This window comes from Erithacus rubecula (assembly GCF_903797595.1).
Source record: "Erithacus rubecula genome assembly, chromosome: 1".
Taxonomy (NCBI): Eukaryota; Metazoa; Chordata; class Aves; order Passeriformes; family Muscicapidae; genus Erithacus; species Erithacus rubecula.
The window spans coordinates 31865755-31887208 of NC_136658.1; the positions used below are offsets into that span (position 1 = coordinate 31865755).

Genomic DNA, 21454 nt, shown 5'->3' on the forward strand with positions numbered 1-21454 from the left:
GGTGCAGTAACCATCCCTGGATGTGTTAAAAAAAATGAGAAGATGTGGCACTATACATTATGGTTTAGTGGGCATGGTGGCATTGAGTTGAAGGTTGGACTTTATTATCTTTGAGGTATTTTCAAACCTTAATGATTTTGTGATTCTTTCTTCCCATTGTGCTTGACAAATGGAATGCATTATAAGTTGGAAAGTTGTAAAAGGAGTTAGAAGAAAAGTTCAACTTTAGCTGTTCCTAAAGACAGGGAAGAGAGATTTCTGGTATCTGGCCAGAGACAGAATGTGAGAACAAGCACAAACCCCATAAAAATGTTTTTTTCTTCGAGGTTCCAAGGGGTATCCAGGTAGATGCAATCTCTTTCTTTCTTATCCAGGAGAACATTTATTTTTATTAAATAAAATAATATGAAGTTTATTTATTCTTTGATAAGTCAATTATCTTCACTATACAACGTGCCACGTTTTGTGTGTGACTATCTGACCAAAAACTTCTTGCTCAAGGAAGGGAACACTTTTTTTCCCTCCTCTCCCTCAGTCATTATGAGCACAGGTTTCAATAAAATTGTTTTCACTGCTTGATCTTGTATATCTGATGATACCCCATGGAAATAAATGTGATAGAAACATCTGAACCAGGATATTTTAAGACCTGTCTTGATGCTTACTCTTGGTGGAAACCAAACATTACCCAGCCACATCTGAATGGCAGCAGACTGAAGTGGTAAATCCAGTCTTCCTTCAAGTTGTGCACTGCACTTGAAAAAAATTCCAAATGCATATGCAGATAGGGCTGAAAGTGGTTCAGGTGCTTTGGATGGATGTCAGAAAGTTTCTCTTACAGTATTTTACATTTGCAAATTTCTAGGTTACTGGTTAAAATGATTTGTGACTTACTTCTCCCTGCTGAAGGGTCTGTTCTGCCTATATTGTTTAGGTGTGCCTGTAACATGTTCTTTTAATCCCTTATTATAATGTTATTCCTTTACATTTTTATATATTTTTTTTCTAAAGACCTCTTTAAAATGTAAATATGAATCAAGAATCTCCTAGAAATTTTAGAAAAAAGCCCTTGTATATTGTTGCTTTCTACTTAAAATGTTCTACATATTTATTGTTATGATGGTAATGTGTAAGTATGTATCTAAGAAAAAACACCAGAGTTAAGGCCAATATGGCAAATAATGTCTTTTACTTGCTCCTCTTTACAAATAGATATTCAAGAGTTTTATGAAGTGACGCTGCTAAATTCCCAGAAAAGCTATGAGCAAAAAATAGAAGAAGCAAATCAAGTTGCAGAGAAATGGGAGAAGACAGCATCTGCTACAGACCATGAAAATCTGCAGAAAACACAGGAGGTAATTTAACAGATTAAGAATTAAAATATATGTAGTGAGCAAGATGTCTCAAATCCGAGAAAAGCCATGCAATGGTGTATAAGATTGAAAGGATGGGTTAATGCAGCCATTAGATTAGGGTGTGGAGGATATATATACATATAGTGTTGTCCCTCTGACCTTATGTCACAAACTTCTTTCAATTGCAATCTGTCAAAAGCAAAGTAGAAAACTTTAATTTTCTCATCTTTGGTGTACTTTATCTGATACTTGGTGTGTGTGATTACCCCCTAAAAGAATATATCTTCTCTACTTGCTGATAACCACTGAAGTTATTAATACTCCAGTGATTACATCCTGAGTAAAACATTTAATGTGAATTTTCATATTTCTGCAACTGAAATTGGGCTGAACTTTTCCACAGTCCAAGTTCATGGAGATCAACAAAAATAGTCTCTGCATGAGGAGCAGTTACATAGAAGGTTACATGCCTTTGCTTTTCTCCTGTAGCCAGTGGAAGCATTCAAAATCTGTTACCCCCAGCTCTAATCTGCCTTTGCCAGCCTCCAGATTATTATTAACTATATTAGTAATCTAAACTACTTGCCTCCACCCACATTTGTACTTCAGAGATGAAAACAAACCCCACAGGAGCAAGCAGTGCATTACTCTTTTCTTAAACAGTGAAACAGAAATAGGGTGGGCATGGACTGCAAACTGAAAATCTCCAGACTAGAATCAAAGATGAGTGAAGTGTATAAAAATTTTCATTGTTGTCATGGTAAGTAAGGTATTTCAAGTTTTAAAAGTTGTTGGCAAGAACTTTCCCATAGGCATGACTATTTTTAAGAGCTTTCCTCCTCTTTAAAAATTTCAGACAGAAATTGTATTCTGCATGACATTTTAGATGTGATTCTTTAAAAAGATAAATCAGAATTGCAGGAGGCTAGAACAAAACTCTCTGAAGAAATGAATAAATGTATTGTAAAAATTAATTAGCAAAAAAGCTTGCAGAATTAATGAGAACAAGCATTCTGGTTTTGAGTGAAATCAGATCAAATGAGTCTTAACACTAGTGTAGGATATATCCCATGAATGATTTAACATTTGAGTCACAGTTTGATGGCACAGACAACTAATATCTGTCTTTTTAAAAATTTATTTTTAAGTACAAATCTTTATGCTTTAAAATGGTAAAAATGCATTCCTGTTATCTCTTGGAGCATCTGATGAAGACAGTGGATACCCTCTTTTTTTATTCCAGCCTCATCAAAGTATTTGACCCTCAACCCCATCTTCCTTAAACTCCTTGCTATCTAAGAGGTGTGCTGCTGGTCTTGTACAGGGGGATTTGAACTCTGAATTCTATGCTGAGGATAATAGGTACAGGGCCAGCTCCAAACTTTTCTCTTTTTATGAAAAAAAAGTTCTGACTTTAAGGAAAACAGTAGAAAACTATAGCATAGAAACTGGAATAGTCTTTTCAAGGCAGGCTGCTGGCAGTCAGAGTCCATTTTCAAATTTGCCATCTCTCCATAAATTTCATCAGGGTAATAGGAGAACAAAATGTTTAGTCCCTTTAAAAATCATGTATATTTTAAGGGTCCAATGCAGGCAAAAGAGACTGGAAATATAAAGTGTAGGTTTTTGGTTTTCCTTATGACAGCCCAGCATACACTTGGCAGTTCCCAGTCAGAACTGATTAGAGCAAGCTGGATGTGCAAGCTGCTGTACAAATCCAACACAGCCCTTTGCTTTCTATGAAAAATTACCACATGAAAATATAACTAAATAATCTAATATATCCCATTAATTCTTATTCTTGGTCCATTCCTCATGGGAAATGATTGTTTTGTACTTCCTTTTCCATCCTCAATTACATGTCCCAAATTTGGAAAGAAAAGGCCTCCCTTCTTTTGTAGAATCATAAACTTATGGAGTGTTTTCTGTTGGAAGGGACATTAAAGATCATCTAATTCCCTGGGCAGGGATACCTTCTACTAGATCAGATTGCTCGGAGCCCCATCCAATTTGACTTTGAACAATTTCAGGGATGGGGCATCCTCAACTTCTCTGGGCAACGTGTTCCAGTGCCTCAGCACCCTCACAGTAAAGGATTTCTTCCTTATACCTAATCTAAACTTCCCATCTTTCTGTTTGAGGCCACATTCTCTTGTTTTATCCCTACATGTCCTTGTGAAAAGTCTCTCTCCAGTTTTCTTGTGGGTTCTTTTCTAGAAGGCTGCAATTAGGTCACTCCCAAACCTTCTGTTCTCCACACTGATCAATCCCAGTTCTCTTAGCTTTCCTCATAGGCAGAGCTGCTTCATCCCTCTGAGGATCTTTGTGACCTCCTCTGGATGTGCTCAGCAGGTCAATGTCCTTGCTGTGCTGAGGAGCCCAGAGCAGGATGCAGCACCCTAAGCCCAAGGATAACCAGTCAGTCCAGAGGCCATCCTCCTTTCATGCCTTCCACTCAAAACCTTCCTTGGCTGTCTGTATGTAATTTTTTCTATATAAATTCATGCTTTTCCTGTATTTATTTTCAAATCTTAATTGTTGATAAAAAGGAAAATGGCTTTTACTGTCTAGGACAGGTGTCCTGTGAACCCTCCTTTGTATTTATGTGCTTGCTTTTCTGGAAGTGTAGATTTTTAGATAAGAGAAAAGGTGTTAGGTTGTTTGCAATACTGTACAAATTTGCCACCTTGCATCTGTGATCACTATAGTGATTTTTAGCAAACTGGTGCTAGATCTCACAGCATATTGGGGTTGGATCTTAATCTCTTTAAATAGACATGAAAGGGTTATGACCCATCCTGTAATCTCCTATCATTCTCAGAGAGTGCCTGAGTAGAGAGATGTCTCCCAGACCCAGAGACTGTAATTTTGAATGGCCTTTATAAAAAACAAGTGAAAAGTCAGTGGACTATAAGAGCTCACAGTATGTGTCAGGACCAGTTGCATCCAATTTTTTAGCATGAGTGCCTCCACATATCATCCCATGGCTACAAACAGTAGAATTTACAAAAAGTGTTGGGGTTTTAATGATAGTTACTGTTTGTGGTTTTTTTCCTACTTTTTTTTTTTCTCTTGTTGTTTTGTTCTGTTTTTTACTTGCATGCTTGTGGCTAAATTCTGTGCTGTTTGGGTTTTAATCCTGAAGGATCCCCTAGTCCTCATGAAATTGATAAATATTTAGGTATGGCCTATGCATTTAAACATCATGTCCTTGCTTTTTGCTTTATCATTAACAGCTTTGTTGGTTGTCTGAATAAACAGTGACTTCAATGTTTGCAGATGAAACATGCAGTATTACTTACCATCACATTATTATTGCATTTTACCCTGTATAGAGACTAAATATATGTGTCAATGTATCTGGCAGAGCTGTAAATATCATAGACCAAAATAATTCAAGTGGGTGGGTGTTAGTGAAAAGGAAGAATGAGGGACACATATGAATGTGGTTTTTGTGTGAATTTATCCATGTTGCTTTTCCTCCTGTAAAAGCAACTTGACAAAATCAGCTTAAGTCGGTGGATAGTTTCAGAATCAATGAAACAGTTTTTGGGCCACATTCAGATTCATTAGAAGTGTTTATTAGGTTCTATTTGCAAAGGCTTTTTTTGTTTCATATATTCACATAAAATGCAGGGAATGTGACATGTTGGGCACTAAATTAAGAAGTCCATCATGTTCATCATGGAGTAGGAAATCTAGAATATAACTCTTAAAAGGACCTGAAATACCCCATTGTCCATTCTCTTACTCTGGGGCAGATCAACTGCATTTAAACTGTTCCTGTCATGTTTGCCTAGTCTGTTCTATAAAACCTCCCACAGTGGAAAGTCAGCTATTTTTGCAGGTAACTTCTTTCCTCACTGATGGGAAGTCTTTCTTGATGACAAACTGGAGTTTCTTTAAGTGCAATTAGAACCCATTAGATTTTGTTCAATTAGCAGTAGACACGGATAAAATAAGCAGTAGACATGGATAACATTTTACTCAGTCCTGTTCCAAAAAGCACTTAAACACATCACAGAATCACACAGCATCACAGAATAGTTTGGTTTGGAGGAGACCTTAAAGATCATCTAGTGCCAGCTCCCCCTGCCATGAGCAAGGACATTTTCCAGCAAACCAGATTTTTCAAAGCCACCTCCAAACTGGCCTTGAAGACTGTCAGGGATGGGCCAACCACAGCTTTTTGGGTTCCAGTGTCTCACTATCCTCATTGTGAGGAACTTCCTCATAATATTCAATCTTAATCTAATCTCTCAATGTAAAGCCATCACCCCTCGTCCTATCACTATGTGTTCTTGTAAATAATCCCTCTCCAAATTTCTTGTAGCCCCTTTTATGTACTGGAAGTCCTCAATGAGGTCTCTCTGGAACCTTCTCTTCTCCAGGCTGCACAACCTGAGCTCTCTCAACCTGTTTTCATAGGTGAGGTGCTCCAGCCCTCTGATCATCTTCTCAGCCTCTTCTGGACTTCCTCTTACAGATCCAGATCCTTCCCATGACAGTTCCCAGAGCTCAGTGCTTTACTTGCCCCTATAACAATAAATGTTAGGTTGTAATAAAAAAATCTTGTCTTTTGGGATAGAAAATACTTAGTTGTCTTAGATTCTTTTCAAAGGAGCTATACTTAGAGGTATGAAATATGTTAGTTTTCAAAACAAAAATCCTTGAGGCGCTGTGAAAGGCAATTAGTCTTGACAGCATGGGCACTATATATCTCTCTCTATATCTCCAAGTATATAAAAAAAAAATCTGGAGACTACTTTGCAAGATTTATGTATTAATGAAAATTCTAACTCAGGAGTTGGGAACTGCAGGTTTTAATTTCTTACTGTTCTGTGTACTTCCTGAAGGACTGTATGTAAAGTTTGAGAAGAGAACTTACAAACTAAGTAATTAAAGGGAACTGGGAGTTCCAGTTTCTGAGGCATCTCACCATATGGAGATATCAGTTAAGGACCATGTGTGTGGGGCGCTGCATGGGCAGAAACAGTTTTCAGGATTAAAGGCCACAAAACACAGAAACACCTATAAACTAACAAAAAATTAATTCCAAATGTGGGACAAGATGTCATTCCTTTAAAATGTGCATCATCAAGATGTTGATACCTTATCCTGATTAAGATTCAGAATAATGATTTCTAGTCTGTAAAAAAGACCATAGCTAGATGTCTCTCATAACATGTGTAAAGGCACTGCTGATACATTTTTCTTTATGAAGAAGCTGTTTGGGTAGGATGTTTTCCAAGGATGTGGAAATCCATGTACATCTCACTCCTTGACCAGAGAGGAGTGATAGTCTTTCTCTTCTCACCCATAAGAGTGCACTAAGAATAATGCTGGCAGGTACTGATTAGCTTTTTCTTGTTGGGAACATTGCCCATTTCTGTGGAATAATTAAATATTTATTGGGACAGAGTACTGACACGTGGCTTTGTAACTTACAGTTTATAGCAATATTACTGCTCTGCCAAGTTTTGAAGTCTAGGCTGTTTTGTCTTCTTTAGCATACCCGAGGGTGGAACTGTCCCTCCCCAGCAAGTGCACAAACACCAGTGAGGAAAAGTCATAAATGCAAAGCCCTTCTCCCTGTTTTCTCTTCACTCTTTTCCACCTCCCCATTGTCACCATACATATATTTAAATCTGGAAGGGGGAGGATTTAACAGAAGATATTAAGAACTCTACTTCAAATGCCCACTGTATCCCAGGGATCCGTATGTTCATTCCTCTCAAACCGCATCAGGGGATGAGGGATGCTGCTTTCAGTGGGAGGGCTGGTGACACATTGGGGAGGAAATGTAGCTGGAGTTCAGCTGGAGCAGGTTGTGAAAGTATGCCAGAAACATGGAGTTTGTGGATGCTGACAGTGCCTATACATGGGGCTGATTGATGTGGTCCAGACATATGTTCATTTGGGAACAAACAAATGCCAGGTACCCACCTAGAGAACATGGCTGTGGAGATGTGACACTACAAAGATACCATTCCTCCAGAGTTTCTGAGGGTCTTGACTGCTTTAAAGCTGAGTCATTGCAAGTTGCAGTAGTAAAGTATCTGCTTTGGCTTAAAGCAAGCAATAGTTATGTGCCCATGTAGCCTGGTACCTGGCTTCCAGTGTGGGCCAGGAGCAGATGCTCAGAAAAGTGTCAGAAAATACCAAGCCTGTATATTGGGTGCTTTAGCTGTTTTGCAAGTCTAATCTGAATTTGTTTGAACTAGAAGCACAGAAAGTGTTCAGTGCTGGGAAACTCAGCCTTACCTTATTTTATAAACATTCAGCATGGTATTCACCGCAGCTGACTGGGGATGTGCCCAATCTGCTGCTGGAAATCATGAAGACAGGATTTGTTTGTAATTTCACCTCTGCCAAAGAGCCTCATTACTTCTTTGGACCAAGGTTTATAAGACTAGCATTCACAGCTTGAAAGCGTTTTCTTGAAATTATGGCTTTTAAATTGTCCCTGTTGGAAAAAGATACCTTATTTCTTTTTACCCCTAGAAAATGTGAGCTAGGGATTGAGGTAAAAGTGGTTTAAATTCAGCTCTTCCACTGCTTTGAGAAGTGGTCTCTCCCTTCCCAGTTCCAGATAAGTCTGGGGAAAGGTGTTGTCCATCTCTGCTGTCTGTGCAGCAGTATTAGTGTATTCCTGCAGCCTGAGAGTGGGTATGCAGGTCTGAGCCCAGCTCCTCTGCTTAGAAAATGGTTACTAGCCTGGGAAAAAATGTTTCTTCCCTCCAAGGACTCTCTGCATTTCAATAATCAGTCACTAGCAAAAGGATGTCTTTCACTCAAGTAATCTGTAGACGGTAGACAGATACAATTGAAACCCTGAGATATTTAGAAAATAAAATAACGGAGAACAAAACAAACAAAAAAACCCCACAAAACCAAGAAAAACCCCACCTAGATGGAGGAATCCACCTGTAAAACAAAAATGGAGTTTCCCTTTAATATGACAATAGAAACACTGCTTGAAGATGCAGACTCGTGCTCAGCTCCAGGCACTCATTAAAGGACATAAATTTACCCTTGTTTTAACCTCTATATTCTTTAATTTGGTCTTCAGTGCTGCTTATTTCTGGTCAGCAGTGTATTAACCTTTATCTAGATGGAAAGCTGAGGTGAAGGAAAGGAACACTGTGCTGTTGCACTTAGATATAAATTTGGGAACTGAAGGTCTGCCTTTTATCATTGCATGAAAAGACTATTTGCTTACAGGGCATATGGTGCAGATACTTTTGCCATCTTGAATGATAATCATTTGCAATTGCTATGCAAGTTTGGTCATCACACCCTGATCTCATATGCACAATCTTCATTCAGCACAGTGTGGGATCATTGCTTTGACATGGTCCCCAAAGATTCCAGTTCTTCATTTAATTCCTGTTGTTCCATGCATTTCTTGTGTTTAGAGGCTCATTTTGCAAACATGTTTAATTGCACCATGCAAAAAGAATCCTCTTATAACTGTTTGCTTCAGGAATGCCTGCTATCCTTGTACTCAGCTATTATAAACACTGTAATTACTTCTGTGTCCTCTAAGTGCTGGCTTGTTAAAAGTTGCAGTAGTAAAACCCTTCCTTAAAAATCTTCTGCCTGAAGTAATTAGCATACCATTAATCTGTTTGACACTAACAGGTTGTCTAAAAACCATGGACCTGCAGCCTCTTCTATATGGGCCTATTAAAATTCAGTCTCTTCTCTGGAATTTTGTTTGTTTTCTTTGTTTGTGACTGGGTACAGCTTAATTTGTATGGCTTGATTTACTCCCAGGAGCCACATTTGATTCTGTTTAAGTGATTATACTTAATATGCAAGAGTCATTAGGTATGATCAACCATAATGTTTCATTAGAAGGGCTCAAAACATTGAGTTTTATGCATCTGTTTCTTCACTAGATTTAGCACTATAGTATACATTTATCTGATCAAATGAAGTTTGTGTCTGTGGGTTGATTTTGTGCCAGAGCCAATTCCCAAGTAAATTTATTTGGCACTAAGTTCTCTTTCAAGACAGCAGCAGTCTCTTTAAGGGGTACAGTTTGACACCTTGGTGCATGTTTTGCTAGGCATGTTCCTTTTGCACCCAAGGATGTGTAACAACCCTAACTAGATAATTATTGAACAACAATGGTGAAGCCTAGATCCATGTTTAGGAGGGTTTGTTTTGTTTTGTTTTTTTTTTTTTAATATAAAGTAGTGTTGTAATTTTATTTTTTATGTGCTATTAAGGTTGTCTTTACTTGTAGAGGTTATTTTATACACTTGCCTTCTCAACTGGGTTGACTAATGTTTAGAAGTGGGTAACTGCAAAGTCACTGCATTATTAAAACCCTTATTTATTACTAGCTGCAGCTAAATGCCTTGCCCATACTGGGTATCCATGCTGGGTCTCTATTTATAAATTTGTTATTTGTTCTGTAGCTTGTCAATAACTTGAGTGCCAGAGCGTCTGTTAAATGTCATTTTAGAGTTGCTTCTGAATGTGTTCTAATATGGTCAGGCCAAGGTTTCTGTTTTAAACCAAGATCTATGCAGAGCAGTGTCATCCTGTGGACAGAAATGCTCTTGTGATGCTGAGGTATAGGGCAATATACATTTCATGCCACCCTCTAGACAGACAATTTCTGTCCCACTGGGCAAGGCTTGGAACTAGACATCATTCTGCTTTTGCCATCTCCCTGTGAACAGGCTGAACAGGCTCCCAGGGAAAAGGTCATTTCCAAGGCACTAAGCCTGACAAAGTTCAAGAGGTGTTGGGAGAACACCCTCAGGAACATGGTGTGACACTCAGGGCTGTCTTGTGCAGGGCCAGGAATTGGATTCAATGGTCCCTGTGGGTCCCTTCCAACTGAAGATATTTATGATTCTATGATTTTAGTATAATATCACAATTGTATTGGTGTGCCTTGCATGAGAGTTTAGAGGACTCACTGGTTTAGTATGTCCTTTTTGACAGGGAGATCTGATTGTTTAATTTAATAGTTGTTTTCCAATAACATTAGTGGGATGGATCTGGGATCTTGATATTAAATTAAACCATATCAGCATTGATGAAAGAGATACATCCTCCACAACAGGTTTATTTGGTTTTTTTTTTTTTTTCAAGTTTATATAATATGCCTATCAAACAACCTCTAGGCAGTTTTTTGATCTGTGATTTGTTATTACATCTGCAAAGGATTGGGAGCAGGCCAGAACAGCTGCGAGGGACCAGAAACAATAATTTTCCCCAATGAAAATGTGCCTGAGTATCAACCAGCATACAGAATGAGCCAAACTTTTAATTAAGCAGTAAGTCTCTATTATGATAAGCATTGAGGTCAGACTATTGTGTAAATTCCACTTCTGTGTATCAAGGTCAAAAATGATAGATCTAGTTTGAAAATCTCACTTGACAAAAAGCACTTGCAATTTTAAATATTTTTTCTAAAATAATTTTCCTAAATCATGATATGTTTCAACAAGAGAATACCAGATTAGCCTGAAAAAATTGCCAACATAAAAATATCAGATGTCCCAAGAGGCTTCCTCCACAAACTAACAGTTCATCTGAACAGTCTGTGATATAATTCACTGTTTCTAATAAGATTCTGAGAAGTTATATTTTAGCTACCTGCAAAAACAAGCACATGAGCTCCTAAAGTATGCTTCTTTGTCCCATAAAGCTGTAAGGGTTCTGTAAAATTGATATTCAGGGACAAATGTACTCTAGTTAAGATTCATTCTAAAAATATTTCAGAACAATTTGTCTCACTTTACACATTTATTAACTCTGATTCTTCACCAATCTGAGCAACTAAGCAAGATAATTCACTGCCCTCCATGTGCAAAGGACATAGGTCTCCATAGGGATTTAAGAGTCCATTATATATTTCTGCTGTCTACCAATACTTTTTTATTAAAATATTTCTTAAATAGTTCCCAGGAATAAAGAATATCACCCCAGGACTTCTGGATCAAATAAAGGTCACCCTGGGAGTGATTTCTTGGATAGATGAATGTAGCTTTGCTCAGTAAGATAAATATATATGGAAGAGAAAATATCCAGCCTTTTTTGATTAGTTTTTTTATAATCTGGAACAAATGCATTCAGGTTTTAGCAAATAGTAAATACAATACCCAGAGTAACAACCTGGTGAATTAAGGGGAAGATGTCAACTTGTTTATCTCCACAGTGATTGTTTGTTTTTTTTTTTTTTTTTTTTTTTTTTTTTAATAGTACAGTTACAAATACTAGACAAGTACTACAAACATGGGACTTCATGTGTTTTCAGCTTGTCTATTTTACACATTTCCTTGTCCTTGATCCTCACTCATACAACTTTAACCTGTCATGGGTTATAGTGAAAGCTGCCCTGGTTTAGAGATGAGACAAATTACTGCTTGTTTGCCATTGTAATATTTAGCTGGATTAAGCATTTGTCTAAACCTTTGTGTACTATGAAGGAGTGAATTTCACCCTTTGCCACTCTCCTCCTTCTTGAAAAGAGCCTTTAGGAATATGTTTCTTTTTCCTACATAATGTTTCTTTTCCCCATGCAAATGGACAGTATTTTTATAGAGATCACTTTGTGAGCTAATTTCTGTAACCATATTGGCCTTGCTGTTGGAAGCCTCTGTTAACTTCCACCTTCCTCCATCAAATACCACTTTGTCTTATTCCTAAGGTCTGTCATCTCTCTGCATGTCTACTCCTCTACCTCACTAACTCTTGACTTTCATGTCTGCTTCTTCAGCTCTTCATGACTTATTCAGTGAACAACTTTGCTAGTACTGTCACTCCCAGTGCACAGAAGCTTTTCAGAGAGACTATTTGACTATTTCATGTCATTTCATCTTCAAAACTGTGTTTTGTCCCAAAAGAGAGGTGGTTGCAGTTGTAGCAAGCATTCCTGCTGCAATATTCTCCTCCTCTGTGATCAATATTGTCCCATTGTTTGCTCTTGCTTCTCCAGTTTCTCCTGTCTTGAACTGAAATAGTTTAATAGAGCAGAGCCTGCATGTATTAACCCAAAACAGATCTTGTGCTGGGTATTGGCTTATGTCTCTGAGTGGTGCCTATTTCCCCCCCAACCCAGAAAACTAGTTTTACAGATGAGCTCTGAAATGGAATTTTTAATATCACTCAAATATCTCATGTCTAAAAATGTCAGGTTAGCTGGCTCTCTCAATTCCATCAGCCTGCACAGGCCTGCACAATACCAGTGGGGGAAAATGACTGAAGCTGCAAATGGATCTCTGTGCCTTTGGGTAGGTCCAGCCTTCTGGCTGCCCCTCAGCTGATATGTCTGGTTGCTTGTGCTTTTCTGACATGGGGACAGATTTCTGAGCCTCTTGCTCAACAGCTATAGCCCAGATAGCAGTGTTCAGTTCATTGCTGTAGCTGTATAACATTTCTTTGGAAGGACAAACCAAAATGATTTTTCTCTGGTCCTCCAGTTCTTTTCAGAAGTGTAGGGAAGCCTACCTGGTGTTCAGAAATGCTGTGCTGTCACTGTATATATACATATGTATATATATTTTAGCTCAGCACTTTCAAGTAGTTATGGTGTCTCTTTCTGAGAAGAGACAAGTCAAACAGCTGTTGTGCAAGCTGGAAAAAAAATTGAATTACAGACACAATGGATTTGAAGTCCATTTTCTCAGAAGACAGCTTTTGAAACTTTTGGCATAAACAAAGCAATAGCAACTTTTAAATTATTGTTTTAATGAACCACTAAAACAAGTTTGATCTGTGTGAATTGGTTAATTACCACAAGAAGGAGTGAAAGGAACCCTTGAGAGATTTCAGGTCAGTCATTGCACCAAGCTGGTGTTGTCTCTCACACATTTTTTGGTGTTGTGTTAGTTTGTAGAAAAGTAGAGATAACAAAACTGACAACTTTGTGTCTTCCTAAGCAGTAGGAAGATTCATGACAGACATATGCCTGCACTTATGTAACCAGTATTCTTTTTTTGAGATATCTTGTAGTTTTTTGGACAGAAAATGCTCCTGGCACACCCAACAGTATCTTTGCTAGGTCAGCAGCAAGCCTGTAATTGGATCTTTCAGTATTCAGGATGCTGAATACATTGTTGCCTGAAACAGTCCAACTTCTGCAGTCTTAGGTGTATTTATTAATGCTGCTTCTTAATTCAATATCAATTTATTTATGGGATTCCTTGTTTTTTTTCCCCCATCAAGGGAGTGTGCCTGATACACACAAATATCTTGGCATTCACAGTGAACAATTCTGTGACTTTTGAGGTTTAGAATCATCATGTATTACTCTTTGCTTGTAGTTGGTGATTATCTTACCTTTGGACAAGGACCAAACACCACCTTATTGGTGCTCTGTTGTATGCATAATCATCATACAGAGGGGAGGAATGATCCGACATCCTTGCTCAATACTGAACAGAGAGGAGTGCTCAAGTAGTAATGATCGTGGAAAGCCAGCCAAAAGAAAATGAAGGCTTGGATTGCCTTTGTGAAGTGTGATGTTGGTCACAGATATTCAAAAGAATATTCTTAGTTAACTATAGCTAAGAAAACAGATGCGGGGATGTTTCCAAACCATGAAATTACATCGATGATTGTAGGTATTTGTCTTAGTAGTAGAAACTATATTTTTACCCACAGCCTTCAAAAGTGCAATATTAGAATCTACCATCGTTTTTAGGGAGACATCTACTGACCCCTGTTTGACTAAAACTGCACAAAAACATGTCAAGGAGATGATCTTACCTAGCTTCAACTTCTTTATAAGCTAGTGAAATGTGGTATTAACCTGGTGGTGGTAATTATGTAATAGGTTGTCAGGATGGAGGTTGTGGTTTAACCTGTCAGGTAGCTGAACATCACACAGCCCCTTCCTCATTCACCCCTTCTCAGTGGGATGGGAGAGGGAATTGGAGGGGGAAAAAAATGTGGTTTTTGACAAGGCTGTTTGAAAGAGCAGAAATGGAAGGGAAATTAGTCATAATAGCAATAATAAAGATTTTGAATATACAAACCAAGTTACACCTTCCATCTGCTGACCAGTGACCTGAGCAGTGGCCTATGGCCAGCTGTCCCCCTGCCTTACACACTGAGCATGGTGCCATATGTGTGGAATACCCTTTGGATCACTTGGGGTCTGCTGTCCTGGCTGGCTCCTCCAGGTTCTTGTGCTCCTCCAGCCTTCTCACTGGTGGGCTGGTGTGAGAAACAGAAAAGTCCCTGGTGTAGTGTAAACACTGCTTAGCAACAGCTAAGGCATCAATGTCTTACCAACTTTAGTCTTATCCTAAATCCACAAACAGCCCTGTACCAGCTTCTAGGAAGAAAATTAACTCTATGCCAGCTGAAACCAGGACAGCTAAATATACAGAATACCACACAGAGCTGTGTTCTGTTGGCATTAACAAACATCCAAGCTGTTGTGAGGCTTCTGAATACAACTAGAATTGGAATTTGAGTCCCTGCTAATGAGAGGTGAGGCTGTAGGGTAAAGGTGGTAAAGGACATAAAGGTGATTTGGGATGATTGGGATGTTTCAAACAAATATTCATCAACAGTGAAAGTATTTTCAAATTTTGCATCTGAGGTTCTTCCAAGTTTGTGTGTACATCTCTACCCAAAGCCTCCCTGATGGCAGAAACATCCCAGCAAAAGGAGAAGGTCTTACCTAAGCTGCAGGGACACATTGCAAATGCATAGAGCTGCAGACAGCCTTAGCATGAGCTGTTGCAGACAGTTTTTTAACTGAATTTATTGCCTCATCCAGGGTTTCCCTTATGATAATGTCATCTGGACTTTGGTGTCAGTGAGCTGTGACAGGGGCACTGTTTCTCAGGTCAGCTTGAGCTGGTACCTCTGAAGGATTCCTGGTCCAGGATCCATATGGCCTGTGCAAGGGAGTATGTGTGCAAAGGGCATTACACAGACTGGGAGGCTTCCTCCCTGCAACTCTTGGCATTGCCTGGTGAATAAGCATCTGCTCCTTTTCTCAGTGTCAGCTGCAGTTGACAATGAAATTTATTTAATTAAATTTCAGTAGCCCTTTTGCTTCTGTGCTTCTAAAAGGTCACAGAAGCCCAAACCCCTGTACAGTCCATAATTTTTTACTACCCTTGGTCAATGGCTAATGTTACAAATTCTTGGAGTCCTCATACAAAATACAAGTTTCTGCCATCTCTCCATTAGGCAATGAAAGATTCTTATCCAGCATTGGGGTCATAACAGTTGTCACAAAGGAATTTGTCAAACACTGGCAGATCCATGGAGCCCAACCTTCTGCAAAGTATTTAGGGAATGCTGTTTTCACTTCACTTCACTTTGTTGTCTGGTTATCAACGTTTAGGGAGTGTGATGATGTATTCTGCAGTTTTAATGAGCTGATTCATTCTACTTGACTTACCTTTTGGGTCCTTTCCCTTTGATGTATATTGGTGTGAAGTGTTTTCTACTGCTTTGTAGGAGGGAAGCTGGATGAAGAGATATGGCACTGTGTTTTGCCAATGGTTTTGTTTAGCTGCAGTCTTTTTGCATGTCAGCATGAGTATATATGATTGCAGCTCTGCAGCCATGACTTAGCAAGGCAGCTTGCCACTGTAATGACAGCCACTGCTTATTTCCCCTCCCTATGGCTCTGGCTGAAACAAATATCCTTGTATGCCAAGGTTTAGGATGCTTCAAGCAAAACTATCTTGAGAAGTAAAAGTCATGACAATATTATTCAAGGCTTTGATTTTGTGGTTTTGTTGATGGTTTGAGGTTCTTTTCTTTTTTATTTAATGCAGGCTTTATATTCATGTATTAGTGTAAAACACCTTTGGTCATTCTAAATATCACTTTATAATACATCAGTCCTGCTCTCAAAATGGAACTGGTTTTATTACTGCTATTGAGTAGACTGACTTAATTTCACCATTTCTGGCAAGAAAAAGCACAAAATTTAATCTCAAGTGAAATGTGGATAGCCTCCTCCTCTGTAATTTCTCTGGAGGTGTGTGTAAATAGGAAGAATCTGTGTGGGCCAGTGGAGGAGACAAGAGATTGGTTTCTATTCTTGGATTTGCTATGGACCTGCAGCACATCATGAGATGAATCAGAATTCACTTTGAGTGACTTATTTAAGCATATTTCCTGCAAGGTTATCATGCAGCACATGGCAGTCTTGGTTGTTTCTCCTGTTTTGAGTTAGAATCACATAAGGGTTTGGGTTGGAAGGGACCTTAAAGATCCTCTGCTTCCAAACCCCTGCCATGGATAGGGATACCTTACAGTAGACCAGGCTACACAATGTCCCATCCCATCTGGCCTTCAACACTTCTATGGAAGGAGCATCTGCAGCTTCTCTGGGCAAATTGTTCCAGTGCCTCACCAGTCTCTTGGTAAAGAATTTCCTCTTAGTATCCAACCTAGACCTGTCCTCTTTCAGTTTAAAGCCATTCTGCCTTGTCCCATCACTACATGACCTTGTCAAAAGTCCCTCTCCAGCTGTCTTGTGGCCTCTCTATGTACTGGAAGACTGCAATCTTGTCCTAAACTCTGTGTGGTCACACACATACAGACTCTTCCCCTGACACCTGACAGGGATACAGTCCTTTGAAAGCAACCATTCTAATTCTCCTGACCAAAGAGAGGTTTTATTAGGAATAGAAGAAGAGCTGTCCCCAGAGGCCAAGGCAGCTCACAGGAGCCATTTCACTAGGTCCTTCTCCATCAAAAACTCTACCCTTACATTCATAAATACCCTATTATCTCTAATCTGAGGTCAGTCCCTGCCAGCTGTATGGAACAATGGTAACTAAGCTGCTCCTCACCTTGCACCTCAATGTAATTGATACTAATTAATGCAGTCTCTCTCATTATGACTGTTTCAGGGAACCAGATAGAAATGCTACATCAGCAGTTAAGTAATTGCAATTTAATTGAAAAGTGCCCATTTGCAGGAGTGCAGAGTTGGGAAAGGTCAATGGGCAGCAGCAGGCTGTGCTGCACTGCACAGAGGGAAGGACAAAGGCTGTCCTCATCCTATCTGTTCCTTCCATCATAGTGCCATTTGACTGCACCTTTGAAAGATTTGCTCCAAGTCCTTGGAGGTCCAGAGAGTTTAGGAGCCAGTTCTTTTATCCAGCTCCTGGATAAAAGGGTAGTTAAGCTCATTGTGCTATGCCAGTGTGTATGAAATGTGGAAACTGCCCTGTGAGGTCCTCCTGGCCTGGAGCACTCTGCAGTGATTTCTGGTTTGCATCTTTGCAGTTATGTTTGCTGCCTCAAATCTATCGTGCATCTTTCTGGAGAGTCTGATGTTCACTTAATTTATTTCTGATTTTCGGGGGAAAGTGCACTAACTGAGGACTCAGACTTACTGAGATCTTCTGTTAAGAACTTGACCTCAAGCTATATATCCTAAGGGAGACTGCTGAAGTAGCAGTTGAGTTAAAGGGCTGTACATATCCTTGGGATTTTTAACAGACCCAACACTGAACCCTGAAATTGGTAGGGAATTTTCCACACTGTGCCAGGAACATCTTTGGAGAAAAATTATATTGGTTTCAAGAAGAATTAAATATGAAAAGCACAATTGAAAAATAGTATGGTATTATAGCAACCAAAGCAGTTGGCTTTTTTTTTTTTTCTTTCCTGGTTGTTAAAAAAAAAATAAATCTACACTGATGCAATAAAAAATGACACAAGAGAATAAATGTATCAAGTTGTTATGGCAACTGAAATATGTAGGTTGGAATTTATGTATCCAGAACTTCTATGTAAGTAAAATAAACATTATCCTTGCTAATTAAAATAGCATGCAAAGATTATTTAATTTTAAATCATTAGTCATGTTTTTCCTTACAATTAATGACTTACTTTATTTTTTTTTTTTCTATTTCCAAGTATTTGCATTTGCTTCCAGCTGTGGTCTACTTGTGTTTTCACAACAAGATTGTGATTTCACTAATATGAGCTAAAGTGTGGAGGGAGTCCACTGCAGCTAATGAACAAAATGTGTGCAGGTGGGCACAACTGGAACCAAACCATGTGCTTTGGCAAAGGTCACTCTTGCTGCAGGTGACCTTTCTGCTTGCAGGGCCCCTTGGCAGGTGTCATTACCCCATTGAGGGGTTCTCCCAGCAACCACAGCTCTCTGGCTTTCTTCTCAGTTTGAAGCAGTGCACATGGAGCTCCTTCCAGAGCCTGATTCTGCACACAGCCTGCCGTCTTCAGCTGTAGGTTTTGCTTCCAAGATATTTTATGATAGTGAATTCTAAATGAGCATTCATTAATTATGTTCAGCCTTTTAATTTTTCTAGTCCTTTTCCTCCAGCCTTCATAAAGAGTTCAGTAATAGCTTCTGCTTTATTTGAAAGAAATAGATCTTTAATATCCCAAATTACTCTTCATGTTTTATCTTCTTTATGCCCAACAAAGTGCAGGCTGATAGCTGAAAGGTAAAGGAATGAGGATAATGATCTGACTCAGACCCCAGTGAGCTGAGGAAAATGCATTTATTTAATGCTTTAATCTCATTCATTCTGATGTTCAGAGGTGTCTAAATTTGCCCTATGGAGTTTAAAAACACTGCTACCAGGAATGTTTTGGAAAATACCCCATCAGCAATGCATAAGTTAATTGTCTCCCTTTCTTGTGGGCAGATATCTGCTTGGCATGGAGCTACAGTTGGCTTGTTTCTTTGCCTGAAAACAGCAACCAGTCTGTCCAATCTCATTCTTTGAGTGTCATTTTCATGCATCTGACCTGTAAATTTTTTATCTCTTCGTCCTTGCAGCAGAGGTCATCTTTGTGTCAGTTTTTATTCTCATTTTTTCTCTTTGCCACATCACATCCTTCCAGCCAGTGCTATTCAGTGTGCCAGGTCTCAGCAGGGGTGACTACTTGAGCAACAGTCCTCTCAAGGCTTGTGTTTACAGAGGCTCTGGTGGCTGCTCAGTGCCTGCTCCCTTCCATTCCTGCTGTACAAATCATCACACGTGGCAGAATCCCCTTCTGTGTGACCTTAGTGACTCTGGGAGAGGAGACGCACGAGTGCCTTGATTTGTCTCCCAGCTCAAAAATAAATCTCTGCACCAGCTCTTCTCTTTTCTGTCCCCTTACTTCTCTCTCCTGAGACCCCTCCTGGAATACTGCATCCAGATCACAATGTAGGAAAGATGTGGCCTGTTGGAGTGAGTCCAGAGGATGGGTACAAAGATGATGATAAGGCTGGAGCATCTCTTCTATGGAGTCTGGCTGAAAGAGATGGAATTTTCAACCTGGGGAAGCCTCCTGGGAGACCTTAGAGCACCTTCCTGTACCTAAAATGAGCTTATAAGAAAGATGGGCACAAACATTGTTGTGGAACATGTAGTGATAGGGCAAGGGGCAATGGTTTTAAACTAAAGGAGGGTAGATTTAGATTTATATATAAGAAAATTTGTTTTTTTACAATGAGGGTGGTGGAAGACTGGAACAGGTTGTTCAGAGAAGTGGTGGATGACCCACCTCTGGAAACATGCAAAGTCAGGCTGGCTGGGACTCTGAGCAGTCTGATCTGAGTGGTGTCTCTGCCCATGGCAGGGGCATGGAAACAGGTGACTTTTAAAGTGCCCTTCCAACCAAACCATTCTGTGATGCTATGACAAGTGACACTGAGAGCCTGGATCAGCAAAATGAATCCTGTGTGTGTCTTCTGGTCAGTCACCAGGCTTGAGTTTGTGGGGCCAACTGACTCCAGCCAGCTTAATCTGAGCTCTGTCTGGGAGGAGAAAAGCTGATGCATGAGCTAGTGCCTCCTCCTTGCCTGAATTTCCTTTCCTGCCTGGAATGTCAGTTGTCTTGCCAGTACAGTGCAGCTAGGTAATTGTGTGATAGGGATAGTGAGGGAAATCACATCTTTGTTAGTCCAGCAAAAGTAACTCCTCCAGTAACTGATGGCTTGGATGAGAGCTTTTGGATGAATGGTCACATCTGTACTGGGGACGAGCAAATGCAAAGTTCACCAGTGACATTCTGACATCCAGAAACATGCTGAGAGCAAGATTTGCTCTCAGGAGGGTGGAGCAGCATTAAATCAGATCCTGACCTTTCTGAGACACAAGTCCACAGCCAGATAATTGTTCCTGAGCTGTAACAATCTTTAAGGCTGTCATAAAATTTTCTGAAAGGTTGAATCCATATTTGTTAAAGTGAAATCATAAAAATCCCAGGGCAAACTAAATATTACTATAATATTTTATGCTCACTTTCAAAAACAGTAACTTAAAAAAAATTAAAACACTTGTTATGTGATTTATGCAGTAGGGTCCATGCTCAATGTGTATTTTTCTTCATTCACATTTACTGGTCATATTGGGAAGACTGGTGCAGAAGGGACTGAAGGACATTCTTACAGGGCTCTACCACATCACCCTGACTTAAGACAGCTGCAAAGTCTGAGCTAATGCAATGTGATGTGGAGCAAACCTTGATGTAATCAAAAAGTGAACAAGAAACCCTGAAATGGAAATAAAATCCTTTCTGACATCTAAATCATTTGACACAAACTATGCCTTTCTATAGGGCCTTAGAAAAACTGAATTAGAAAAGAAAGCTCTGCTATATTATTTCTGGATTGAAATTTAGGTCCAGCTGAGGCAAATTAAACTACTTGACTTCTGTGGGATTATATTTCTGATTTTAGTTTCTAGCATGGCCTGCTCTGGGATTGTCTGAGTTTTCAGTAATATTGATGAAAGTAATATCCTGTCAAAAAGTTTGTTATAAGGAATAGAAGATGCATAGAAAAAGGACTAGCAAAGCACATCTTATGTTCTCTAGGATTATTTCTCTGTGTGGCATTGCAGGAAAAACCTCATCAAGCCCTCAATGATGCTTTGTCTCCCACAGTCCATCCAAGATGTACAACTTTTTTTTTTTTTTTTTTTTTTTTTTTTTGTGTGTGTGGTTGAGTGATGCTGGCAGCACGTTTAGAGAGCTGTCAGCTCTGTGTAGGTATGGCAGAAAGGTGCAGAGCTTGGAGGACAGATCACAGGCACAGAAGGTGTTCGTGCTGTTGCTGGCATGTTGTAAAGGATGAATTTGGGTCCAGTTCTGGTTCACACACAGCTTGAGCAGAGTGAGAGCAG

General features: G+C 39.4%; 1 protein-coding gene across 1 annotated transcript in view; it reads left to right on the top strand.

The window, feature by feature from the left end:
- DLG2 (discs large MAGUK scaffold protein 2) overlaps positions 1 to 21454 on the top strand; it is a 966889-nt gene that overhangs the window by 118299 nt on the left and 827136 nt on the right. The window contains exon 4 of the mRNA XM_079303594.1: positions 1213 to 1355. Coding sequence (XP_079159720.1) covers positions 1213 to 1355 — 143 coding nt within the window. The remainder of the gene's footprint in view (positions 1 to 1212; positions 1356 to 21454) is intronic.